Raw genomic sequence first — 27,958 nt, forward strand, 5'->3', positions numbered from 1 at the left:
AGCCAATGAGGGTGAGAACCCAGTTCCGGGGGGCGGGACTAGTAACGGAAAGGGGCGGGGCGTCGTTGCCAGGAGTCCCTCCTTCCTCTCCCGCCGCGTGGGCTGTGGAGCTGAGCAGAGCGCGGGCCCGGCCAGAGGTGAGCGAGGCCTGCGCGCCCAGGGGACTCTGGGGCTGGGTCCCTGCCGTCCTCACCGCCTCACGTGGAAACCTTCAACGCTGCCGCTCGCCCCTTGCTTCCGTCCCTCACGCCTCACCTGCCGCTGCTGACACCCCGCCTTTTACCCTAGTTCCTACACCCCCAAACCCAGACGCTCTCCTTCGTAGCCTCACCCAAAGCCCAGTATCCCACCCTTCAGTCTCCTCGTCCCACACTCCAAGTACCTCCCCTCAGTCTCTGGTACCACAGCAAAACCGGCTCCCCTGATCTCCTCACCCGCACTTTTATCCCTCAGCTTCTTCAGCCCACACCGAAGATGCTTCCCCTCTTCGCACGTATCTTTATTTCCCTCCCCTCGGCTTCCTCAGTCCCAACCCCAGATGGCTCCTTTCCTCAACCCTGTCCCTTTATTTCCCCTCAGCTTCACACCGCCCCCCAGATGCCACCCCTCATCTCACCCCACATCCTCACCTCCCTCCCCTCAGGCTCCTCATCCTACACCCCAGACGCCTCTGCTCACTCATTTCAAGCCACACCCTTACCTCTCCTCAGCTTCTTCACCCCACAGCCCAGATGCCTCTTCTTGTCCCTTCGACTCCACACAGTACCAGGCTTTTTCTTTTGGGCCACCCACCAGCTCCCAAATCATGACACGGTGACTTACTAGTTATGAATGCTCAGCCTAGCTTAGCCTCGTTTCTGGCTAGCTCTTTTAACTTCAACTAACCTGTTTCTCATTATCTACCTTTTCCCTCTGGGTTTTTTAACTTTTCTTTCTGTATAGCTTACTTTCCTGTTGTCTTTATGTCTGGCTGGCTGGCAGTTCCCTCCTCTTTTCTTCTCTTTCTCCCTCCTATTTATTCTCTCTGCCCGCCAGCCCCCACCTATCCCTCTCCTGCCTAGCTATGGCCCTTCAGCTTTTTATTAGACCAGTCAGATGCCTTAGGCAGGCAAGGTGAAACAAATGCAACTCATCTTTACATAATTAAATCAATGCAGCACAAACAAATGCAACACATCTTTATATCATTAACAAAGGCAGCATAAACAAATGTAAGCACCTTTACACAGTTAAAGTAATATTCCACAGCATAAACAAATGTAACACATCTTTACATAGTTAAATACTCTACAACACCATGCTCTTATAATCCTCCCCCCAGCGCCTCCAACCATACCCACATCCTTCTCTCTCCCCTCATCTCCTCACCCTACACTCTTACCTCTGTTCGGCTTCCTCAACCTACACCCTAGATGCCTCCCTTCATATCTTCATTCCACACTTTATTTCCCTTTATCAGCTTCTTCAACCCATATCCTTACCTGCTTCCCTCGGTCTCCTTGTTCCTCTAAGACTCTGGTCCAGTCTTCACACTCTGATTCGTTCAGTCTCCTTACTCTATATCCCAAAACCCCTGCCCTTCAGCTTCTCATCTACAGTTAAAGACCCCACTCCTCACTCTACTTGCCACAAACACTTCCCTTCAGCTTCTTCTCTTCACACCTGTGGTGGTTTGAATAAGAATGCCCCCCTATTTCCCCACCCCCACCTCCTGAGGCTCATGTATTTGAATGCTTGGTGGCCAGGGAGTGAAACTCTTTGGATGGATTAGAGGAATTAGGAGGTGCTATATATAGCCCTGTGGGAGTAGGTGTGGCCTAGGCTCGCTCTCTGCCAGGATGTTGCTCTCAGCTACTGCTCCAGAACCTGCCTGCATGCCACCATGCTCTATACTATAATGATAATGAACTAAACCTCTGGAACTATAGGCAAGCCCCCAATAAAATGCTCTCTTCATAAGAGTTACCTTGGTCATGGTGTCTCTTCACAACCCTAGAACAGTGATTAAGAGAGAAGTTGGCACCAGAGAGTGGATGTTGCTGTGGCAAGCCTGGCCATGCTGCTTGTTGGTGGAATGTGAACTTGGGACTTTATATTAGAAAAGCAGTTGAAGGCTTTAAATGGGGCTTAATGGGCCATACTAGTAGGACTGTGGAAGACAGTGGTGCTGAGAACAACATAACAATGTAAATTATGATGGCCCAGCTCATCAAATTTCAGAGGGCAAGAATATTAGTAAGTCACCTAGAGACAATTCTTGTGATATTTTGGCAAAGAACATGGCTGCTTTTTGGTCTTGTCTGAAAAATCTGTCTGAAGCTAAATTGAACAGTTTTTGGATTAATGGCATTGACAGAGGAACTTTCAAGACAGCCTAGTATTGACTGTTACGTGTGGTTATTAGTGATCGTTCTTATGTAGATCTGTCTACAATGAAAAGGAACAAGCAGGGTAAGGAAAACTACAAAACGTACAGTTTCGAGGAGAAAAGGAATTCCAGGAAATGTTTTGTTGGAGCCAAGTCCAGTGCTCAAGGAGATAAGAAATTTAAAGAAAAGCCTGATGCTAAATGGAATAAAGAGAGTGTGACTTCGGGGCAAGCCCCCACTCAGCTAAGCTTCCAACTTGTGAAAAAGAATTAAAGGAAACCTTAAATAGTAAAGGAAACTATCAACATCAGAAAGCTGAGGCAGGTCTCCAAGATGGCGGCGTGGGGAAGGAGGCGTCTGGGTCCGGGCGGCGATAGCTCCCAAAAGAGGGTTAGCCTGTCAGCCACAGACTGCTACATAGTGCGTGAGATCTACAGTGGGGAGAACGCCCAGGACCAGTTTGAGTATGAGTTGGAGCAGGCGCTGGAAGCCCAGTACAAGTACATTGTGGTAGAGCCACCCAAATTGGAGATGAGACAGCACATTGGATCACGGTGGGCAACTGTCTGCACAAGACGGCTGTGTTGGCTGGCACTGCCTGCCTCTTCACCTCATTGGCACTGCCCCTGGATTACTCCCACTACGTTTCCCTGCCCGCTGGTGTGCTGAGCCTGGCCTGCTATACCCTCTATGGGATCTCTTGACAGTTTGACCCACGCTGCAAGTACCAGGTGGAGTGCGGTGCCTATAAACTGTCGCGCCTGCCTCTGCACACACTCACCTGCTCCACACCAGTGGTGCTGGTTCGAAAGGACGACCTGCACATAAAGAGATTGCACAACACAATAGCACTGGCTGCCCTGGTGTACTGTGTAAAGAAGGTTTATGAGCTCTACGCCATATGACTGCAGGAGAGTGGGACGCGAGCAGAACCACAGGGCCCGCAGGACTCAGATCCCTACAGCAACACCTTGGGTTTTCTCCATGAGGCAACAGCACCTGGGAAAGTGTTTGGTTTAATACTTGTTATTTTTCAACAAAAATAACAGATCATGGGTATGCCAGGGGTTTATTCAGCTCATTACACTAAGATGTCTATTTCCATAACCCAGGTGTGGGTCCCAGGCTGTGGAAGTCTCACTGGGCAATGGAATATGGATGGAGCCCACACTACTTACTGAGGGGTGTGAACTTGCTGTGGGGAAGTCTTTTTTTTTTTTTTTTAAAGATTTATTTATTTATTATGTATACAGCATGTGTGCCTGCAGGCCAGAAGAGGGTACCAGATCTCGTTACAGATGGTTGTGAGCTACCATGTGGTTGCTGGGAATTAAACTCAGGACCTCTGGAAGAGCAGTCAGTGCTCTTAACTTCTGAGCCATCTCTCCAGCCCCTGTGGGGAAGTCTTAAGTATATTGTTTAACTATACCATTCAGAAGCCAACCGGAAGCTATTGACCATTAAAATTATGAGAATTTCAACAACAAAAAAAAAGAAAGCTGAGGTAATTGTAACTGAATGAGGGGGCCATGTTCAGCCCCAGCAAGCAGCAGGACTTGGCAGCTTCGGCCACAGTTGTTCTGGCTTTAGAGTCAAGGATACCAAAAATGGGTTGTGGACACTTCCTCTGCAGCTAAGGAAAGTTAGTGAGGTTAGGCATGTGTCAGGAGAGCCCCTGCATGGAGGCTTGGAGAGGCCATTGTGTGAAACTGTGAAGGTGAAGCCTGGATTGTATGGGAGACCCCAAGATGTTGAAGATGCCAGAATGGTGAGAGACCTGCCAAGGAGAGCTGCAGTCTGGGTGAGGAACCAGCCCAAGAGAGAGAAGTGAGTTGCAGTCAACAAAGCTGAAGAGCACTTTGACATCAGACAATGGAAAACCAGAATTTAGAGTTTGCCCTGCTGGTTTTCATTCTTGGCTTTGGTCCAGTATTTCCTTGATGTGTTCACTTTCCTACCTTTTGGAATGGAATGTATATTACCATTATGTATATGTGCCATTGTATGTTGGGAGTATGTGATCTGCTTTTTGAGTTTTATTTTATGTGGGGCTTACAGTTAAGAGAATGCCATGAGTCTCAGAAGAGACTTTGAACTTTGGACTTTTAAACAGTGTTGAGACTGTGATAGACTATGGATGAGGACTTTTGAAGTTGAATTTTGAATGCATTTTTGTATTATGATATGGGTACAATCAATGGGGGCCAGGGAATGGAATGTGGTGATTTAAATAAGAATGGACCCCATAGGCTTATATATTTGAATGCCTGGACAACTATTTAGAACGCAATTAGAAATTCTACTGGTTTAGGAAAGTGGCAGTAAGTAGTGGATTCCCCTCCAGTTTCTATGGCTTTACTATCCACAGGTAATTGGCTAATTTTATAGTGCCAAGCATGAAGCCCCTCCTATTGAGTGGGCCTTAAGTCCAATTAGGTGGCTGTTGGTCACCCACAAGGACCATCATTGCATCTTTTGGAATATCTTGTTGTGCCAGTTATTATGAGTTTGTAGGCATTACACCTAGATAGGACTAATGATTGCTTTTTTTCCCTTGGCAGTTTGCATGGCTCCTTCCAGTTCTATGAGGGTTAGTCCTCAGGGATGAGACTTCCAGGTCACATCCGAATTGGTTCTTCCAAGTTCAGTGTCCAAAGTGGGTGGTGTCATAAGCAAAAGGATCTTGCCTTCTTTTTCTGTAAGGTACTAAGGGCATCAGCTGCAGTCTATGCTGTTTTGGGGGTCTCTTGAATTGCCCTGACCAAAAACTCAAAAAGAAGTTACCTATGCCTGGCAAAGGGCTTTTTTTGTTTGTTTGTTTTTTGTTTTGTTTTGTTTTTCAAGACAGGGTTTCTCTGTATAACAGTCCTGGCTGTCCTGGAACTTGCTCTGTAGACTAGACTGGCCTTGAACTCACAGAGATCCACCTGCCTCTGCCTCCCGAGTGCTGGGATGAAAGGTGTGCACCATCACTGCCCGGCATGGCAAAGGGCTTTCTAATAGATGATAGTCTATGGGGTTTTTTTTGGGGGGGAAAGGAGTGTTGTCACCCCACTTGGTGTAACTTCAACTGAACTATATACATACATATACAATTACATATAAACATGTATATACATTATATGTAATTTTAAGTAAACACAACTCCCTATGGCATTTCAAATATCCTAAGTGTTGTTTGTCTCTCTCCCTCTGTGTTCCCCCTTGCCCCCTCCCTAGGTAAGACTTCCCACCTATTTTTCCCATTTCCTCCTTCATAGCAACTGTATCCTACTATTCACCTCTCCTGCTCCCCCCATAGACTCCTTTTTTTTGTTTGTTTGTTTGTTTTGTTTTTGTTTTTGTTTTTGTTTTTTCGAGACAGGGTTTTTCTGTGTAGCTTTGCGCCTTTCCTGGAACTCACTTTGTAGACCAGGCTGGCCTCGAACTCACAGAGATCTGCCTGCCTCTGCCTTCTGGGTGCTGGGATTAAAAGCGTGCGCCACCACTGCCATTTTTTTTTTTTTTTGAAACAGCACCTTACTATGTAGCCTTTGCTGGCCTGTAACTCCCTGTGTAGGCCAGGATGGCCTTGAACTCATACAGATCCACCTGCTTCTTCTTCCTCAGTGCTGGGCTAAAGGTGTGTGCCACCACACCTAGCTACCATCTTTCCTTCATAATTTTCTGGTATCTGTAGCTATTCATATCATATACTCACTGTGGTTAGAATAAGAATGGCCCCTATAGGTCATACGTTTGAATGTTTCATCCCCAATTATTGAAACTGTCTGGGAAGGACTAGGGGATGTGGCCTTGTTGGAGGAGGTGTGTTACTGGGGTTGGGTTTTGAGGTTCCAAAAGTGCATTGCTGGCCCAGTATTACAGTTCGAAGTGCTAGCCTCTAGGACAGCACAGGGTTTGCAGGGAATCCATGGCATTGGCAAGGCTAGGACTTTTCTATCTGAGGAGTTTTAGGGAATGAAAACACTCACACACATTCTCTTGATGGTTTCATTTCTTTATTCTCTCATCTTGTTCTCATGATGATGTTCTTTCACGTGGTTCTTTCTCATTGCTCCATCCTCTCAAGTCTTTTTACAGCTTATATATCTCAACAAAAACTTTTTCAGGCAATCCCAGAGTCACACAAAGGCCACATTCCATAATTAAGTGAATGATTATAGAAACCATGACTATGTAAACATTTTGAACTCCCTGCAATTAGAGAGTAACTGGTGAATGCTGAATCTCCAGGCAAGGAGGCCATATATCCTCTAATTAAGGCCCAAGCCAGCCTTCCTGAGATAAACTGTTTCGTCTTTTAGCATCAGCTCAAGTCTGTGCTTTCCAAGATACTATGGCATAATAACACTAAAATCTTAAAATGTACTTTTTGTCCTGTGTGTAGCTCCTGATTATCCAAGAACATCTGTAGCCCTCATTTGGGGCTACAGAGTCAAATCATTTCTTATATCCTTGACTAGTCAGAATATATTTTCACAAATTGAGGTCAGGAATGGGAATTAATCATTTGCCAGCTAGCAATAATTGGGCTGTTTTGTATTTACGACCTAGCCAGACTGCTCAGTATGTCCTTGTGAACTAAGATAGGGAATGTTTATCTAAAAACCCACTAGCAAGGCATCTGGTCTGATCTAAAGCTCTTTTGAAGCTTTATATCAGCTCGTGGTGCTCAGCCATAAAATTAAAGGAATTTGAGCCGTTCTGGCTCCTAGTTTATCATTAATTTGAGCTGTGATCAGAAGCAGCTTCTAGGGGAATCTATGGGCCTTGACTATGTAGCAAAATCTTTGTATTCATTTTTATTCATCAAAATTATACAGCTTGAGGAGGAGTCATCTTTTTGACAGATATAAATGCCCATTAGATAGAGATGTTTTCATGAGATAAATACACTACAATATAGGTAGTGGGGGACTCCCCACGCCATATACATTGTAGCAGCAAGCATGCAGGGACACAACAGAAGCAAAATACATTCTGGAGTCTGTATTCTCCCAAGCCTTGCCTAAGCGACACATACCCATCAGAGTTTTTCTTCTGGTGGGCTAACACCTGAACTTCAATTGCCACCTGCTGTTCTTCTGACAGGGCTACCAGCTACCACAAGCCCAGTCTCTCTTCTCTACCTGCTGCCTGCTAATATATATGTAATGCTCTTAGCTCCTGCTCCAGTGCCATGTGTATCTGTTTCCTGCCATGAAGGTCTTGGACTCTACTACCCTTGGGAAGCATGAGCCCCAAGTTAAATGCTTTCTTTTATAAGAGTTGCCTTGATCATGGTGTCTCTTCATAGCAATAGAACATTAAAGACACTCATATCTGAAGATTCAAATCTATCATCCACAAATAAGAGAAAATGTGGTCTTTCTGAGTCTGGATCATCTCACTCAGTATAATCTTTTCTAGTTCCATCCATTTATCTGCAGATAAATTTTTATATATTTATTAGCTGAATACTGTTCCATTGTGTATATGTAGCACATTTTCATTATCCATTCACCAGTTGAAGGATATTTAGGGTGTTTCCTAGATCCTAGATAGTGTAAATGGAATGGCACCGAATGCAACTAAGCAGGTATCCTATGCAGTAGGATGTCAAAAGCTTTGGGCATATGCCCAGCAGTGGTATAGCTGGCTATATGGTAGGTTTCTTTTTAGCTTTTTGATAACTTTCTACACCAATTTCCAGAGTGGCCACTGTTTGGGTTTTATTTGTTTGCAACAGGATGTCATGTAGCTTAGGCTGGCATTATGTAGCTGAGGATGAGATAGCCTTAAATTCTTGATCCTTCTCCCTCTAACTCCCAAGTGCTGGATTACAAGCATGTGCCACCATGCCCGGATACTTCAACTTCTTACATGAACATTTATGCCATGGATAGTGGTACATACCTATAATCCTAGTACATGAGAGAAGAGGAACGAGGATCAGGAGTTCAAGATCATCTTCAGTTACAAAGCAAGTCTGGGGCCAGCCTGAGCTGCATGAGACCTTGTCTCAAAAACCAGCAAAGAGCCGGGTGGTGGTGGCACACGCCTTTAATCCCAGCACTCGGGAGGCAGAGCCAGGCGGATCTCTATGAGTTCGAGGCCAGCCTGGACTACCAAGTGAGTCCCAGGAAAAGCGCAAAGCTACACAGAGAAACCCTGTCTCGAAAAAAAAAAAAAAAAAAAAAAACAGCAAAGAAAAAAAATCAATAAATAATTGGCATTTCATTAAAATTTTAAAATCCAATTTTATCTTATTTAGTGTACACATTCCTAAAATTTTGAGAATTGTATACATAAGTGCACTGTACTTGCATGATTTTTACCTCTCCAATTCTTTCTGTATACCACCACTACCTCTCTCAATTTTACTACTCCTATAACTATTACACTACATATGCATATATAATATATATATGATATATGTGTGTGTGTGTGTGTGTGTGTGTGTGTGTGTGTGTGTATACCTCCTGAGTCTAATTAGTGCTGCCCATATGTGCATGTATTTAAAATCAACCACTCAGGATTGGGTTCTTGTCTCTGAAGAAAACTGGTTCTTCCTCCCTCATCAGCCATTGACTGCCTCTAGCTCTTCCTCTGGGGTGCAGCCATGTGATAGTTTCCTCCATCCACGTTGGCATGTCGATTGGTATACTATTTGCATCAGACAACCATATTGTTAAGTGTTTATGGTTATGACATCCCTATAATGTCCAGAAGACACTGTCTTGCAGGAGTCATCCTGGTCCTTAGGCTCTTAGAATCTTTCTACCTCCTCTTCTGCAATATTCCTTGAAGCTTAGGTGTAGGAGTTCTACTATAGATGTACCACTTGGGGCTGAGCACCCCATTTAGTCTACATTTTGACCATTTGTGGATCTCTGTAATAGCCTCCATCTGCTACAAAAAGAAGCATCTTCGAAGAAGAGTGAGAGCTGCACTTATCTGTGAATGTGAGAATAAGTATTTATTTAGAAGGTAGCTGTAACCCATACTATTTAGCAGTATGCTAGTAGCAGATTATCCTCTAGGGTCTATGACCTCTTCAGCCGTGGGTTCTTGGCTAGGTTTATAGTTCCAGGCATGAGTTCTCCTGAATTAAGCAGACTTTTGGTTAACCCCAAGATACAAGTGCCTCTGTTGCACCATTGAGGATATCTTGCCAGTCCAGTAGTTGTGGTTCTCAGATTTTACAAGGGGTAGAACTGTTGATGGCTTTTCTCCTTTGGCAGCTTATACATCGCCCTTTGACACTATGAGAGCTAACCCTTGAGGAAGATGCTTCCAGATACCAGTTTCATTTCTTCAAGTACTATGACAGATTTTTATGGTGTCTTCAGCAATCAAACAAGGACAATGGCAATAACCTATATTGTTTTTTTGGAGGGGTCTCCTAGATTTGAATCTTTAGGTTTGAGTGTGTAACTTGGCGTAACCAACCAGAAAAGAAAAAGGAACCATTGAGGGGGTGGGATGGGTGAGAAGGAGCTCTCAGATGCTAGGAAGGAAGAAGAGAGAGATTAAATGGGAAGCAGGGAGGGAAGGTAATGAAAAGGGAGAGGAAGGAGGAATAAGTAACACTAAGAATGTTTGGAAAAGCCACTGGGAAACCTACTGTTTTGATTTATTTATTTTATTTATTTATTTATTTTATTTATTTTTGGCTTTTTGAGACAGGGTTTCTCTGTGTAGTTTTGGTGCCTGTCCTGGATCTCGCTCTGTAGCCCAGGCTGGCCTCAAACTCACAGAGATCCGCCTGGCTCTGCCTCTTGAGTGCTGAGATTAAAGGCGTATGCCATCACCGCTTGGTGAAACCTATTGTTTTATAAGCTTACTTAAAAATATGTTTAAAATCCTCTTGGTCTCTTTCTCTCTCTCCGTCCTATCCCCTCTTCTCTCTAATAAAGCCCATTCTAACTCTGGTAAAAAAAAAATGTTTAAAATGGAATTACCCTACACAGTTGAATAACACTGCCCCATGGGAGCTACATGCAACAAAATCCCCAGTGCCAGGAAGATGATACCTCCCTTTGAGTTATTAGTTTATAAGTCATATTCTAAGTCTAGTAGCAAAATTTAGTAATAATTTTTAAGATGTTTGTTGTTGTTCCATTTACAAAATTAAACTCATCTAATTATAATCTTAATATATTCTATCTCTTTAAGTGCCTGAATTGTCTTAATAAAACCTTCTTGGTTTCTTAAATAGTTAGGGTCTTTTGTTTGGTTGGTTTTTAGTTTTGGTTTGGTGCATGTTTGTGTTTAAGGGAGCTCAGGCTCCCTTAAAACTCATGATGATCCTCTTGCCTGTGCCTCTCAAGTGCTGAGATTATAGCATATACCACCAAGCCCCATTCTCTTAAGTAATTCTTATAAATATCATATCAGACTTACAGTGACGCTTGTGTTCTCTTAAATGTCCCAAACTGTACAGAAACTTTGGCTAAAAATTACAATCTGTAATCAATTACACATCTTAAAGTAGAATAGTAAAATTGATCTATTACTCTAATACATAATTCTCTTTTATATCAAAATCCAAATTGATGAATATTCATAATTATTGTTTTTATCTTTGTAAACATTTCCATCTTAATGTCCTATTTTCTCAGGCTTGTAAATTGCTCATATACAGTGGTGGTTTGAAAGAAAAATGGCCCCAAAGGGAGTGGCACTATTAGGAGGTGTGGCTTTGTTGGAGTAGGTGTGGCCTTGTTGGAAGAAGTATGTCACTGTGGAGGTGGGCTTTGAGGTGTCATATATGCTCAAGCCACACCCAGTGTCTCAGACCACTTCCTGTTGCCTATGAGTCAAGATGTAAGAACTCTCAGCTCCTTCTCTAGCACCATGTCTGCCTGCAAGCTGCCTTGTGTCCCGCCGTGATGATAATGGACTAAATCTCTGAACTGTAAGCAAGCTACTACACTTAAATGTTTTCCTTTATAAAGAGATGCCATCGTTAATGGTGTTTTTTCACAGCAATAGAAAACCCTAACTAAGACACAAAACACATTATCCTATACAATTTTGGGGGATTCCTTCTCTTGTACTTTTTAGAGCTTCCTTTTCAGTTCAGTAAAATTCCTCATGATGGGAGAATAATGGTTAGAATGCACTGGACTTCCAGAACATGACTGCCCTACTCTTCTACTTCTCAGGTTATTTATCTTTAGTATCTGGATGGTTCCTTCACATTATTTCACCAGTCTTTGGTGCTAGGCCTCTTTGCCATCTGCACCATCTCCCTTAGTAATCTAATCTTTGTCTTTAAATATCATCTCTATGTGGATAGCATTCACATTTCTATCTCTAGCTCACCTTGCAGAATTCACTTATCTAGCTTCCTACTCAGTGTCCCCATTTAGATGCATAGTAAGCATAATAAACTTGTGTTTGTGGTAGTTAGTTTTAATTGTTGACACACTCTAGAATCACCTGGGAAGAATCTCAATGACACAGTGTCAGTGTTCTGTGTTACAAGGGACAATCAAAAAGAGTGGGTCACTCCAAGACGCAATTCAAGCTCTGTGGCAGCAGGGAGGAACAGTTTTGAAGAACAGCCATGCAAAGGCGTATTTATTGATGGATACACAAAAGTTGTTTTTTGGATAAATCAGGTTCCTCATACCAAAGCCCCTAATCTAATCTATATGTTTTGTGAAGGAAAAGATCATATCCCTGCAACTTTAGTCTTTATTGTGTACTGTTTGCAGTACCCAATAATGCAAGACGCTCTAGGTGTGCCAGGACTGTCTTGCTGCAAAGGCTGTAAAGCTCCTTCAGAAAAACAACTCTATAAATAAATAGAAAACAATGACTGTTTTCGACAGTGATTTCTTCAAGGTTTAAGTACTTCTAGGAAACAACTATTTATTCTGAAGTTTACCCTACAGTGAAAACAATTGTTTCATTCTAATGTTTTTACTCTAGATTCAATGATTCTACTACCTTTTCTCTACAAGGAGTGTCTAGATCAGGTTGGCCTGTGAGCAGTCTGTGGGAGATTATCTGGACTCTATTGATTGAAGTGGGAAGCACTGTGGGTGGGACCATTCCCTACGTTTGGGTCCTCTTTATAAGAGTGGAGAAAGTCAACCAAGCATTAGTTAGCATGTGTGCATTCGTTCTTTTTCTCTACTCTTAACTGTGGCCGTGACTCAGTGTTTCAAGTTCCTGCCTTGACTTTCTCACAGTGGTAGACTGTAACCTGCAAGTGTAAGCTGAATACACTCCTTCCCTTAAAGTGGCTTCTGTCAGGGCATTTTGTCATAGCAATGGGAAACAGAACTAGGACAGAAAGTAGTATAGAGTGGAGTTGTGGCAGTGGTAAGCCTGACCATGTAGCTTCTACGCCTTTAGAGGGTTTTTTCTGTTTTGACACATGTACTCTGGTGTGTGTGTGTGTGTGTGTGTGTGAGAGAGAGAGAGAGAGAGAGAGAGAGAGAGAGAGAGAGAGAGAGAGAGAGAGAAAGAAAGAGAGACAAAGAGAGAGAGAGAGAGAGAGAGAGCGAGCGAGCATGTGGAGAACAGAGAACAATTTTGAGAGTCATTTTCACAGTGTGGATTTCCAGGAATTGAACTCAGGTTGCCAGGCTTGGCAGAAAGCACCCTTACCAGCAAAGGTATCTCACCTGTCCTGGAATTGCTTTTTGTGCAAAGAATGTAGAACCGTTTGGTACTTTGGGCTAGAAAAGCTATTGAATGGTTTAAGCAGAGCTAAATGGGCCAGTGTTGTGCTTGGGGAAAAAAAAAGAATACTAAGAAAAATGGAGGCCCAGCTCAGAGGTTTCAGATGGGAACGAACTCTATTAGGAAGAAGGATAATGACCATTCATGTGGATAATCATTCTGCTCATGTCTTGAGATTCTGAGTGAAGTTGAATTTGAAGGTAATTGACAGGTTTATTCAGCAGAGGAAATTTCAAAGCAAGATGATATTCAGGCTGATGCTAAAAAATCAGCTGTAACTGAGAAAGATCAGTACTATTGTGGAGAAGCTTCCTGCTCTGCACTGGGCAGAGAAAGATATCAGATCCCAAGAGTGTAAAGAGGTAGGTCAATGTGTGAGGCCTGGCTATGAAACAGGGAGTAACCATACAATAAAGGTTCAAAGATGGTGTCCCACGTTCAGCCCACTACCACGAACCCCACCTGTTCCTAGAAAACTCTTAGGAAAACAGGGCAACAAGCTGGGTGTGGTGGTGTGTGCCTTTAATCCTAGCACACAGGAGGCAGAAGCAGGCAGATCTTTTTGAATTTGAGGCCAGCCTGGTCTACAAAGAGTTCTAGGACAACCAGGGCTGTTACACAGAGAAACCCTGTCTCAACAAAACAAAACAAAACAAATAAAACAAAACAGGCCAACATAAAAAATGGATTCTCCAATAAGGAATGGCCCCATATTCTAGAAGTGACACATTGCAGATCCCAAAAGGGCTGTACCTCATATCTGCTTCATGCCTGTCAGAGGCCTTCTGCTCCACCCCCAGAATTTCACCCTTATCCTGGTCTGGTGGCTTATACCTGTAATCCCAGCACTTTGGAATTGGAGGCAGGAGGATCAGGAGTTCAAGGTTGTCTACATAACAAGTTTAAGGCCAGACTGGGCTACATGAAACCATATCTTTCAAAACAAAACAAAACATTTGCCTTTAACTCTCTGAGGACGGCAGAAGGGAGAGTCGGACCTCTGGCAGTCCTTCATCCCTTCCTCTAGTCAGTCAACATATATTGAGCACTTGCCTTTTTTCTACCTGAACTAAAACTAGGAATAGCCCATTGGAAACACAGCCCCAGCCCTCTGATGCTCAGAGTCCATTTGAGGAGGTAGACTCCACAGTCATGAAACCAGCTGAGAGGTACCATTGAGGAGGGGTGCAGAGCAGGGTGGAGAGGCCTAACTGCAGAAAGGGCCAGGAAGGCTTTTCCCACATATCCACATGAACAGTGAGAATAACCCACCACCATGGGGACCATCCTTCTCTGCTTATGGCCATCTGGATCATTCTTTCATATTAATAAGTGTAGAGAACAAAGAGCCTTGTGCACACAGATCAGCACTGGAGAAGCCAGGAAAGTTTAACCACAGCTTACCTCTTCAACAGAATGAGGTACGAAGCTGCTCTTCCTGGAACGCTAGGAATGATGTCATGTTACAACCTGATGATCCTTTGCTGTCTAATGAGACAGGCTCTGCCTTTTCTCCCAGAATTTATGTTTTCACTTATCCAAAACCTTTTCCCCTAAATCTTATGCATTACTTTTAGACCATAAAACCTGCTCTTATGAGTGAGGTCAGTAGTGCTTTACAACAGCCTAAGTGCTATGTAGATAACATATAGAGGGCCAGACCAGTCCTGACACCCTCAGACATTACGTTTACCTCAGTCAAACTCCCTAGACCACAAGTCTTGGGCACTAATTCTGGGTCAACAGCACCCATTTTTGTGAAAGAACCCAGATGTACCTTGTAAGGAATCTCAATGTAACCATGTCTTAAATTGTTGTGCACTTGGGACTGAGTTAATTGTTATCTGAATACTTTTATCAAAATTGTGCTGTGCTTAAATATGGCTAATGTAAAATGATCTGGACCAGACTCTAGAAGTCTTGGTCCAGCACCAGTTACCATAAAATCAGGATGAGCCAAGTTGTTCTTGTCTGCTCGTGGATGGTTTTTTCCCTGCCTGCTGTAAAGCCTGCAGGGAAATCACCACAGATAAGTCTGCTGTTTGCCTGACAGATAGGATAACCTTATATTCTATCTTTCTTTTATCTTACCTAGCCCAGAGTCTTATAGATAAATAGATGAGGATCAAATATGCTCAAATGAATTAATGTGAAGAGAACTAAAAGTCAGAAAATCTGGAGTGGTTTAATTATATTTTAGTATTCTAAATAATGTTTTTTTATTAAGTGCTTATTATGATAGTTTCTATATTGACCAATATATGTTTAATCCTTACAAAAACCGTACTCCACTTTATATAGCTATGATTACCAATTGCCTATTATAATTTACAGCACAATATTGATGCAAAGATAAGTCCTCATATATGGAAGTATCAAGATTTGAACCCAGAAAGTTCAAATCCAAAGTTTGCATGTGGTCTTTCTAGAACACTGCCTCCAGTGCCTAGTAGAATCCTTCTGGAATGTTATGCTGATAGTCTGAAATTTTCTGAATCATTCCATATTTTAGAATTAAGCTAACTGTGGGCTGGAGTTTAAGTTCAGTTGGTAGAGTGCTTGTCTAGCATGTACAAAGGCCTGGGTTCTATCCCTACCATGACATAAAGCCAGGTGGTGCATACCTATAATCCCAGCACTCAGGAGGTAGAAACAAGAGGGTCAGGTTTCTTAAGGTCATCTTAGGCTATATATCAAATTTGAAGCCAGTCTGGGATATATGAAAACCTGTCTCAAAATTTAAAAAAAAAAGTAATCTAACCTAGGCTCCATGGCTGTATATCTATATTATATTAATAATATTTTGTGTTTGCTTGGGTATCTGTCCCATTTTGTTTTTTCATATGGTCTATGACTCTCTTATAACATTAGAGATTTCTTTTAGGTTCAGGGAATATATTTTCTTAACACATCATCACAAAGCTTGCATTTTTATTGATTCTTAATATATTTTTGTGAAAATAAATTCACTCTCACATCACCATAATAGCAAAGATTTCCCCCCATGACCAGTAAAGATATCTTCTGCTGTAATCATCTCAGTTCTCAGCTTTGTTGAAGAGATATTAGCATGGTGTATTAGTTTGCTTTCTCTGTTGCTGTGATCAAACACTGACCAAAAGCAGCTTGGGGAGGAAAAGGTTTATTTCATCTTACAAATTACAGTCCATAACCAAGGGAAGCCAGAGTAGGAGTTTAAGCAGAAACCTGGAGGCAAGAACTGAGGCAGAGACCGTGAACGAATGCTGCTTACTGGCTTGCTTAACTATCTTTTCTATATAGCTCAGGGTCACCTGCTTAGGGGTGTGTAGGCAGGGTTTTCTGTCCTGTCAGCCAGCTCCCAAATAACCACACAGAGACTTCTCATTGATTATAAATACTCAGCTGATAGCTTAGGCTTGTAACTAACTAGCTCTTATAAGTTAAATTAACCCATATTTCTTATCTACACTCGACCACATGGCAGTACCTTTCTTCAGCACAGCATGTTCATCTCCTGCTTCCTCTGCATCTGGCTGGCAGCTCCTCATGACTCTGCCCTTCTTCCCAGCATCCTCTCAGTCTAGCTCTCCCACCTAACTTCTTCCTGCCTAGCTATTGGCCAGTTGGCTCTTTATTAAACCAATGAGAGTAATACATATTCATAGTGTGCAAAAGGGATATTCCACAGCAGGAGTGTCACCACCCACAGTGGACTAGGCCCTCCTATATAAATTAGCAATTACAAAATGCCCCAGTGGGGGTTGGAGAGATGGCTCAGCAGTTAAGAGCACTTGATGTCCTTGCACATGACCTTAATGTCCTTGCACAGTTCCCACCAGCCTTATGGTGGCTAACAACTATTCATAATGCCAGTTACAGGGTATTCAGTGCACTCTTCTGGACTCCATGGGCACCTGCACTGTTGGGCACATACCCCCCCACACACACACACTTTAAAAATAATAAAAATAAATCTTTGGGACTGGAGAGATGGCTCAACAGTTAAGAGCACTTGGATTCAATATCCAGGACCCACAAAGCAGCTTATAATAGACTAACTCCAGTTCTAGGGGATCTGATGCCCTCTTCTGGCCTTCTTAGGTGCTGCATACACAAGGTGTGCAGATGTACAGGAATAAAAAATAGATGAAACTTTAAAAATAATACTAAATTAAAATCATCTATCAATCTTTAAAAAAAAAAGAAATAAAATTTCCCACAGGCATGCCCACAGAACAATCCCATTGAGGCAATTCCTCAGTTGAGATTCCATCTTCCCAGATGTGTCAAGTTGACAACTGAAGCTAACTATGACACATAACAAGGATCAAAGAATGAAAAGAATAATTAACATGTGAAATAGTCTGTGTGGACCCTTCCCATACATTTTCACCTAACCTTCACAGTACCTCTGGGGCATAAGTGGTGGTGTCCAACTTTGGCAGATAGGTACATAGTTGTTCAAGGATTGCTCATCTGTGAGTTACATGTGGGGTGGAAACTAAAATGCCAATATGTCCCATGCAGCCTCTTTTTGTTCACTGCCTAGATGGCTGATTCTGATCCTGGGGAAAGAAACTATGATAACATGCTGAAAATGCTGTCCGACTTGAATAAGGACCTGGAAAAGCTATTGGAAGAGATGGAAAAAATCTCAGGTAGGATGTCTTCCCAAACAAGATTCCTTCCCCTTCTTTCCAATGGCTTCATTGTTCCCTGAACTTATCAACCTATATCAAGTGCTTTCTCTGACAAGGGCTTCCCTAACATCCTTCCAACTTTTATAGCTTGTAACTCTTGCAACACCAAATTTGACAGTTACAATGATTGACTCTGAATTACTTTGATTATCTTCCGTGTGATTACATCTAACTTCTACCATTGGACTGTTTCCTTCTTGAGGGTAGAAATAGAAGCATGTAATTGGCATAGCACTAGGTACTAACTCAGATGCGCACCAAAAGGCAAGCATGGGTCATTATTGCACTAGTGAACAGAAGTTGAACAATCTGTGAATCGTTTAAGTAGAAAGGTTTGGAATGATCATGATAAGACTAGTACACTAGTACACTGAAAATGGCAGGCACAGCACTGGAATAAAGCATCAACAGGATGGGTCTATTTCTTTATTCTTGGGAAGGAATATTGTATTATTTTATTCAACATGTTTCCGTGAAGCAGTAATAGCAACAACATTATAATTTCATATGTTCTTAATTCAAAATATGTATAATTCTAGAGGCAGGTGGATTTCTGAGTTCTAGGCCAGCCTCATCTACAAAGTGAGTTCAAGGACAACCTGGGCTACACAAAGAAATCCTGTCTCAAAATAAAATAAAAGACTAAAAAATACATATAGCCAGGCAGTGGTGGCTCATGCTCTTAATCCCAGTACTCAGAAGGCAGAGGCAGGTGGATCACGATGACTTTGAGCAGCCTGGTCTACAGAGCAAGTTCCAGGACAGTCAGGGCTACACAGAGAAACCTGTCTTGAAAAGCAAAAAAAAAAAAAAAAAAAAAAAAAAACACAAAAACTCTTATAATCTGTGAGCCAAAACTTTGCTGCAGAAAATGATGGGGAAAAAATTTTTACAGGGCATATATATATACTTTACTCAAATGAAAACAAATTTGGAGTAAGCAAGATGGCTGAGTATGTAAAGGCACTTGTAGCTGATCCTGACAACCTCAGTTCAACCACTGAAGAGAATTGACTCTTACAAGCTTTCGACCTCTGACCTCCACACATGCACTATGGCATGTGAGCATATACACACCAACACACACAAAATTTTAGGTAAATTATTCATAGCAGATTGTAAACATTTCTGCTTAAAAATGTTTGCAGGGTTTTTTGCCTGTATATTTGCATATATATATGTATATATATATATATATGAAAAATTTAAATACATTTTAGTTATCCTTTACTAAGATGTATGTAATTAATTTTCCACTGCAAATATAACTCCTTCAAACAGAGTAGTGTCACACATCTGTAATACCAGCACTCAGGCGGGACCATGGCAGCAGGTAGGCATGGCACTGGAGCAGTAGCTAAGAACTTGCAACTTGGAGAAACAGCCACAAGACAGAAAGAGCTAACTGGGAATGGCATGGGCTTTTGAAACCTCAAAGCCCATCCCCAGTGCCATAACCTCCAGCAAGACCACACCTCCTAATCCTTCCCAAACAGGTCTGCCAACAGGGGACTAAGTATTCAAATATATGAGCCTGTGCGGGCTATTCTCAGTCAAACCACCACATCCATTATTTTAAGATTTTGTGTTACTCATGAAGTTCTGTGTGTGTGTCTGTATATGTTTGTGTAGATATGTATGCACATGTGTGTGCATACATGTAGAGGCCAGAGATCAATGGCATGTGTCTTCTTGGATCACTCTCCACCTTATTTTTTGATACAGACTATAAATGGTGGCGGAGTTTTCTGTCCTGACTGCTGTCCCAAATAATCACACAAAAGCTTATATTAATTACAAAATGCTCATCTGTTAACTCAGGCTTATTATTAGCAAGCTCTTACATTTAAATCAACTCATTTCTATTCATATATGTATTGCCACATGGCTGTGCTTTACTGGTTCTCTAGCATCTAGCTTCTTGAGGCTGGCTTGTCTCTCTCTCTTGACTCCTCCCTTCTTCTTCTTCTCCTCCTTAGTTTGATTTTTCCGCCCAAACTTATCCTGCCTGGCTACAGGCCAAGCAGCTTCCTTATTAACCAGTGAGAATAATACATATTCACAGCATACAGAAGGATCATCCCACAGCAACAGACTGTCTTTAAACCTGTAGTGTGTTGATCCAGCTTGGTTAGCTGACCGTTAAGCCCTAGGGATCCTCCTGCCTCCACATCCCTGGAGCTAGGATTACAGGCATGCACCTCCATGCCCAGCGTTTTACATGAGTACTGAGAATCCAGTGTGGTTCCTTGTATTTATTTACACAGGAAGCACTTTCCCTAAACCATCTGCCCAGGCCTCAGACTCCTTTGAAGAGGGGAGAGAGCCTCACTATGTAGCCTAGGCTGGCCTGGAACTCGCTATGTAGATTAGGCTGGCCTCCAGCTCACAGAGATCTTCATGACTTTGCTTCCCAAGTGCTGGTATTAAAGGTATGTGTCACCACACCAGGCCACCATGAAGTTCACTGTGTAGAGCAGCTGGCCTCGAACTCACAAAGATCTGCCTGCTTCTGCCTCCTGAGGTCTGGTATCAAAGACCTGGCTTCTACATATTTTTCTATGCATGTACTTCTGTGGTTTTGTCAGAAATATCCTATTAGGAATGGATATTTGGGGGCTGGAGAGATGGCTCAGTGGTTAAGAGCACTGGCTGCTCTTCCAGAGGAACTGGGTTCAGTTTCCAGCACCCACATAGCAGCTCACAACTGCCTGTAACTCCATTTTCAGGGGGTCGGATACCCTCACAGACATACAAGCAAGCAAACATAAAATAAAAAAATAAAAATAAATAAATAAATAGGAAATGGATATTTTGCCACTTGATTTGCTAACTAATACTAGACCCCAGGAAGGTTGCAGGGGTCTGCTGTTTAGTACCCTTGTGTATTATTGGTGGTGATAACAGCAGCTTGTGTTTATTGTAGACCACACTGATGACTTCCATGCTCTAAATACGTTATCTCATCTACTTCTTTTAACAACGTTAGGGGGTTGTATACCATTATCATCCCCATTTCCACATGAGGCGCCTCAGTGATAGAATGTCATCACCGTGTGTGCAATGCCCTGGGTTTATCCCCAGCACCAGCTCTACCTCTTTTCACCCCAAGAAAAAAGAAAAAAATGTAGCTAAACCCTAATAAACAGCTCATTAGGTACATTTTTAGCCTCCTAAATTATTCTTGTGATAATGTTGCTTAATCATCTGCCCCTACCTAACAAAGCTCCCCGCTCCTTCAGTTTTCAGTAAGATTTTCCCCACCTCTCTAAGTTTTTATTGTCAATTCTGGAATCAGCACACTTAAGGAACTCTAAACTTTTGCTAGTTCTCTTTTCAAAATCATCATATCTTTCCTACTCACTGTCCTTTTCCAAAACTACCCCCAATGGTTTAGGGTTTCGCTCTGGAAGCATCATATTCTCGACACCCAAATCAGTATCTGCTATTTATTGCTGCATAACCAATCCAAGAGGCTAGACAACAAAGGCATTTATTATGGCCCAACTTTAGGGGGTAATAAATCTGAACTCAGCAGAGCTGGCTGGTTCTGGCTATGTTTCTCATGAGACCACAGTCACAGTATCAACCATGGCTTCAGTCTCTGAACACTTGACTGGGTACTGGAAAATCCGTCTCCATGCTCAGATAGCTGTTGGCAGGAGATTTTGTTTCCCTCTCTTTCTCTTCCTATTTTTTCCTTCCTTCTGATGGTGGTGGTGCTAGAGCCTTGGGAATAGTAGGCAACTAGTCATGTGTGGTGCCCCCCCCCCCCCCCCCGAGCAGGAGGCTTCTCTGTGTGGCCTCTCCATAGGGCTGGTCTTAACTTTGCCTGCCACTTCTCTGTGACAGCATCTACTGTTTACTTCCTTCCCAGCATGTGTCACAATCTCTTATGCCAAGTATGCTGATTCTCTCTCTTCTCCCACCACAACTTACCATGGACTCTTTGGGAACACAGCTGTGTCTGCTTTATCCCCTGTATATAGTGCCAGCGCTGCGTCCGCAAATGGCGGCATAGAGGCAATCAGTAAATAGTAAATGAATCGAACCTCAAGAGACAGATTCTGAAGTGGAATGTGATGACACACTCCTGTAATCCTAGCACCTGGGAGGTAGAGGCAAGAGGAACAGGAGTTCAAGGTCATCCTCAGCTACATAGCAAGATTGAGGCCAGCCTGAACTACATGAGACACTACCTTTACAAAGCAAAACAGGATGGATGTATTTCTGGAGAATCTTCTGGTTAGTTCTTCCTATTCTATATATTCTAAAATATTTCCCTTGGATCTGAAGACAAGAGGGCTATTACAAATAACAGAGTGCCTTGCTGTCTGGGTGATTTCTCCTTCCTAACAGTGCTTTGAGCCATACTGCCAGCTAACCTTATCAGTGATTCTAACTAACTACAGGCATGAAGGGGCCTCCTTGTATTTAAAATACAGATGTTGTCAAAGTTATTGGCAACTGCAGAATGTTGTTGGGTTTTTGTTTGTTTGTTTTGTTCTTTGCCTCTTACTCTTTGGAGGGCCCGCCACCCAACTCCCAAATAAATTACACACAGAGGCTTATTCTTTCTTATGAATGCATGGCCTTAGCTTGGCTTATTTCTACCCAGCTTTTCTTAACTTAAATTATCCCATCCAGGGCTGGACAGTGGTGGCACACACCTTTAATCCCAGCACTTGGGAGGCAGAGGCAGTTGGATCTCTGGGAGTTCAAGGCCAGCCTGGTCTATAGAGTGAGATCCAAGACAGGCACCAAAACTACACAGAGAAACCCTGTCTCAAAAAACCAAAAAAAAAAAAAAAAAATTATCGGCTGGAGAGATAGCTCAGAGGTTAAGAGCGTTGGCTGCTCTTCCAGAGGTCCTGAGTTCAATTCCCAGCAACCACATGGTGGCTCACAACCATCTGGTGCCCTCTTCTGGCCTGCAGGCATACATGCAGACAGGTCATGGTATACATAATAAATAAATAAATAAATCTTTAAAAAAAAAATTATCCCATCCATCTGTTGCCTCTGGGCTTTTCTTTCTCTATTTCTGTATACCTTTTTTTTTTTTTTTTTTTTTTTTTTTACTTCTTACTCCATGACTTGCTATGTAGCTGGGTAGCTGACCCCTGATGTCCTCCTCCTTTTCTTGCATCTTGATCCTCTCTCCCAAAATTTCTCCTCCTATTTATTCTCTCTGCCTGCCAGCTCTGCTAATCCTTTCTCCTGCCTTGCTATTGGCCGTTCAGCTCTTTATAGACTAATCAGATGTTTTAGACAGGCAAAGTAACACAGCTTCACAGAGTTAGACAAATGCAACATAAAATAATACAAAACATCTTTGCATCATTAAACAAATGTTCCACAGCATAACAAATGTAAGACATCTTTAACTAATATTCTACGGCAGCAGAATACTCTTTTCTTTAACTTTCATTGTAAATATATTTATCTCATGTGGATGGGTGTTTTGCCTGTCTACATGTATGTCCTGCAATGTTTGCAATGTTCAGAGAGGCCAGAAAAGAGCATCAGAAACTGGGACTGGAGTTATAGACAGTTGTGAATGGTCATGTGGGTGCTGGGAATCAAACCCATGTCCTCTGGAAAAGCAATACCCTTAACCACTGAACTATCTCTTGAGCCCCCAAATACTCTTCACAAAGGAACCTCCTTGGGAATTTATCTCTTAGGATGGATTTCTTATTTCAATTTGTTTGTTTCTGTTGACTTTTTTTTTATTTTGGAAGTTTTTATTCTTCCCATGTTGGGAATCAAACCAAGGCTTTGTGCATGTTATGGAGGGTGTGTGTGTTGGTTTGAATGAGAATGTCCCCCATGGGCTCATAAGTTTGAATGCTTGGTCCCTGGCTAATGGAAGTGTTTGGGAAGGATTTGGAGGTGTGGCCTTGTTGGCCCAGTCAACATGCCAGGCCCAGTCTCACTCTCTCTCTCTGCCTACAACTTATGGATCAGATGTGAGCTCTTAGCTACTTCTCCATCACCATGCCTGCCTGCCTGCCTGCTGCCACACTCCCAGCCATGATGGTCATGGACTCACCCTCTGACACTGTAAGCGAGCCCTCAACTAAATGCTTCCTTAAAAGCTGCTTTGGTCATGGTGTCTTCTCAAAGCAATGGAGGTGACTAAGACAGAGAGCTCCAGAACAGAGGTGTTTTCAAGAGTGTATTTGTCTCTCTTTTATGGGCACTGGGCCTTATAAAAGAAGTTTTTTCTTTCACTACTTTGGTCTAGGAAGCTCAGAGGAGTTTGAATTCTGGGTGCTGTGGTTACTGTATGAGATTCATTTCTTTGAGCTACTTTTATCCCCTGATGTTATCATCTTTCCTATCTTAAGCCTTTGCCCTGAGTACCTAAATTATTTGTTTTATAGTAAAAGTTTCTAATTTTAAGCAGTTCTCCTCATCTGGGTATACAGTTTCATTGCTTACAATTCTACATTCCACAAAATATTGAGTATAAACACAGTCCAGCCAAGTTCTTGACACTTATGACAAGGGTCACTTATTCTTCCCAATAACGTATTTTCCGTTTCCATTTGAGTGCTCATCAGAATGGCTTTAGCATCCTGTCCAGGGTTACATACATTCTCTATGAAGACAGTTTCTCTCCAAATTCCTCCTTTCTTCCTGAACCAGAATCACTTTCAAAACTCCCTTCATGGCAGTGCTGTGCCATGTACTTCTATATGCTTCAAAACTCTAGCCATTGGGCTGGAGAGATGGCTCAGCGGTTAAGAGCACTGGCTGCTCTTCCAGAAGACCTGGGTTCAATCCCCAGCACCCACATGGCAGCTCACAACTGTCTGTAACTCCAGCTCCAGGTGGTCTGGCATCCTCACACAAATAGACATGCAGGCAAAACACCAATGCACATTAAAAATTATTAAAAAAAAAAAAACACCTCTAGCCACCTCTCTCCACCACCAAAGCTGCTCCCATACTTTAGATGTTTCTTATAGAAACATTCTCCTTGTTGGTACCAATTTCTGACCAATCATCTGGGGATACTATAACAAATGGCCACAAACAAGGTAGCTTTAAAAATAAACATTTATTTCTCACGGTTGGTCCTCGAGTCTGGGAAATCCAAGGTCAAGGTGCCAGCGAGTTATCTGGTAAGAAGTCTCGTCCATGTTTGTACAGTCATTCACCTTCTTACTGTGTCTTCACACGGCCAACTGCAAGTGCTGCGGCCCTCTTATAAAGACACCAAGCCCATGAGCCATGAGGGCTCTACCATTCCAGAGGCCCATCACCAATACCATTAACGGGGGACCATATTTTAGTACATAAATGTAGAGGGATGCATACATTCAGTCCATAACCTGTGCTAAGTGGTTCATGTAGCATATGTTTGGTTCTCACTGGCAGCTAATAGATAGTCTCTATTTTGTGAATGAGGAGACTGAGTTAGCAAATTTGCTCCCTTGTTTAAGGTCACATAGCTAGCAGGCAGAGAGATCCAGATCCATATGTCATCTGCTGCCAGGTGTTTGGAAAGGGTGATCTGCAGACCCTTGGTGCTAGAATGATCCACAGCCTGCTAGACAAAAACTCTGCATTGTGGAATGGGCCAGGGGTCTACATTGTAAGAAGTGTCCCAAGTGCCACTTCTAATTTAAAAGTTAAAACTCCCTATGCTAGTAATAGAGTCGTAGGACCTGTTGATCCCCTGTAAGTACTTTTTCCATAACTAAACATATGCTTCTCTCCACTACTTCGAGTCTGTGGTGATGTTGCTTGCATATGTGTACACATGCACACCTAGCACTAACCATCTTCCTATAATCACATTGGTAATTTCCTTGAAGATCTCATTTCCCAAAGTATCGACTACTCTTTACTGCAGTGGAGGAATTTCAGGAGGAGATGTCTGCTGCACTCAGCTGGGCAGAGGAGCAGACCATGTTCTGTGCAGTTCCAGAGGGAAGAGATGCACCGGAAGTGGCTGCTGCAGAATGGGTTCTGAGCACACTTCCACTGAGTCTGCACAAGAGTGCTCACCTAAGAGGCTCCAGTTGTTCTGAGAAAGAGCAGAGATGCTTCTCTGTGTGGTAGGGAGTGCCAGGTGCCGCGGACTGGGTCTCAGTAGGGCCACCAGACCGAGGGAGAACGGGATGAAGGTGCTCAGGATAATTGGGATTCGGTGATGACAGACAGACACAGACACCAGAGTATGCTGTGAAACTGCTGTAATTTTACTGAACATCAGGCTGAGATTTTGTACAATCTTAACAAGAAACTAAGCCCAGGGGCAAAAGGAAAACAATAGACGCAATCTTTTGTGGTCACACAATGTGGTTTTCAGAACGATTAATCCTTTCAGACAGAGACATGCTATGGCCTGAACCCTAAGAGCCAGATCACGCACTCAGTAACTAGTGATCCATTTCTAGTAATTTATTAAAGACAGTTACAAAGTCCTCGCCAAGAGCCTTAGCCCACCTCTTTTTTTTTTTTTTTTTTTTTTTTTTTTTTTTTTTTTTGGTTTTTCGAGACAGGGTTTCTCTATGTAGCTTTGCGCCTTTCCTGGGACTCACTTGGTAGCCCAGGCTGGCCTCGAACTCACAGAGATCCGCCTGGCTCTGCCTCCCGAGTGCTGGGATTAAAGGCATGCGCCACCACCGCCCGGCTTAGCCCACCTCTTTAGCACAGGTGCTATACCCCTCAATATAGCTGACCTTGTCTGCCTATCATATGTACACCATACCTTTCTGCTTCTAACCAGCCTTTCCATAAAAGGCAACTGATTCCACAACATTCTTTTTCCCCCATGATTTACCCAACCGATTCCCTTCATAGTCATAAGCCCCTATAAAAAGGGGGTGAATCTAAGTAATTTTTACTTCTGGGATTTCAACGAGGGGGTGTCCACCATTTCCCATTAATACGGTATTGAATGTACTTTCCAACCATTCTTGTGGGAGTTGCCAGTTTCCTAAGTTCTCTTTCTTGTGAGTTTGCATGAGCTGAGTGAGGGTTACCTAACCATCTTTTTGCTTTTACATTTTCTTCCTTAGAATCTGTGGGAACCTGAATCATTAGCTCTTTCTGTTCTAATCCATCCATGAGTGCCCCCACTGAAGTAGGGGTTTTTTGTGCTATCTGCCCAAGGGCTTGAATCACTGGGGGCGGTGCCGGTGTAACAGTTGAGGAGTTATCAGGTACATCAAGCGAGCGTCTGCCGGAGTCCAGGCACAGAGAGGTTGTTATTGTCAGGAAAGAAGAAAGAAGCAGGAGTCTTGCCAACCATCCACAGAAGGCTGGTCTTTAGGGAACAATGTATCCAGGAACCATTGCTCGGGCTGATTGCCAGAGGACTGCCGGGGGCCTAGCCTCGAGAGACACGTGCCCCCCTTCCTCATGAGACCACCAGATCGGCATTTGTCACATGGGCGACACCATCCCAGGTGTGACAGCCAGGGATGCCTAACAGGGAAGCAACCTGACCTTCTCAGAGAAGGCCTGTCCTGAGCCTTCCTGGTGTCAGGGACAGGTAGAAAGGTGCCTCAGGTCACTGAGCATGAGAAAAGACATCATTTGGATCTTGGGGGTCTAGAAATGGTTGGATTACTTTGAGCATGTAAGCTTGGGTAAAAATTATAACTTCCTAAGAGTTACCATGCAAACCATTAGCTAAGAACTACATACAGGTAAGGGTCCAGTTTTGTTCTTATTTTCCTCCCATTCCATATCAGACCAGCCTCCAGCTTGTTGTTGTCATAGGCTGAAGTACTGAGAAGTTAAGACTTTTAGAATATTAGGAGGTGCCATTATTGCTATTGTAGAAAGTTTTGTAGGGAGTTTATAGCAACCTATAAGCTTTCTCTTCTTGGGATACTTGGTGTCCCCCAGGATCTGGCCCCTAAAGCTGAGTACATGGCCCCCCAGAGCTTCAGCGCCTGTCACCTGACTGGGCCTGTTTGGTTGTTGTAGTGCAGGCAACCTGGATGGCCTACGATATGGTGGTCATGCGTACCAACCCCACACTAGCAGAGTCCATGCGCCGGCTGGAGGATGCCTTCCTCAACTGCAAAGAGGAGATGGAGAAGAACTGGCAAGAGCTGCTCACCGAGACCAAACGCAAGCAGTGAGCCACCACAGTCACCAGCCTGAGTGCAGAAGCCAGGGGCGTGGGCCAGGAGGCCCAGATGTGTAGCTGTGTGCGCAGTACTTGTTTCTCAATAAACTTATTTTCAAGCAAAA

The 27,958-nt window shown here is 43.0% G+C and overlaps 1 protein-coding gene and 1 pseudogene across 3 annotated transcripts; both read left to right on the forward strand.

The window, feature by feature from the left end:
• The first annotated feature begins 14 nt into the window (after positions 1-14).
• Syce3 (synaptonemal complex central element protein 3) lies at positions 15-27,958 on the forward strand. Of its 3 annotated transcripts, none has more exons than XM_059247626.1 (3): positions 15-137; positions 17,584-17,692; positions 27,689-27,958. In XM_059247626.1, exons 2-3 carry the CDS (start codon positions 17,584-17,586, stop codon positions 27,844-27,846), a joined length of 267 nt encoding a protein of 88 aa, XP_059103609.1. In that variant the 5' UTR covers positions 15-137; the 3' UTR covers positions 27,847-27,958. The 3 variants fall into 3 exon arrangements, with proteins under 3 accessions (XP_059103609.1, XP_059103611.1, XP_059103610.1); XM_059247628.1 differs by lacking the exon at positions 15-137 and adding an exon at positions 11,160-11,271; XM_059247627.1 differs by lacking the exons at positions 15-137; positions 17,584-17,692 and adding an exon at positions 21,685-21,979.
• Positions 2,703-3,561, forward strand: LOC131896827 (transmembrane protein 11, mitochondrial-like; annotated as a pseudogene).

The sequence above is a fragment of the Peromyscus eremicus genome, chromosome 20 (genome assembly GCF_949786415.1).
Source record: "Peromyscus eremicus chromosome 20, PerEre_H2_v1, whole genome shotgun sequence".
In the NCBI taxonomy this organism is placed as follows: Eukaryota; Metazoa; Chordata; class Mammalia; order Rodentia; family Cricetidae; genus Peromyscus; species Peromyscus eremicus.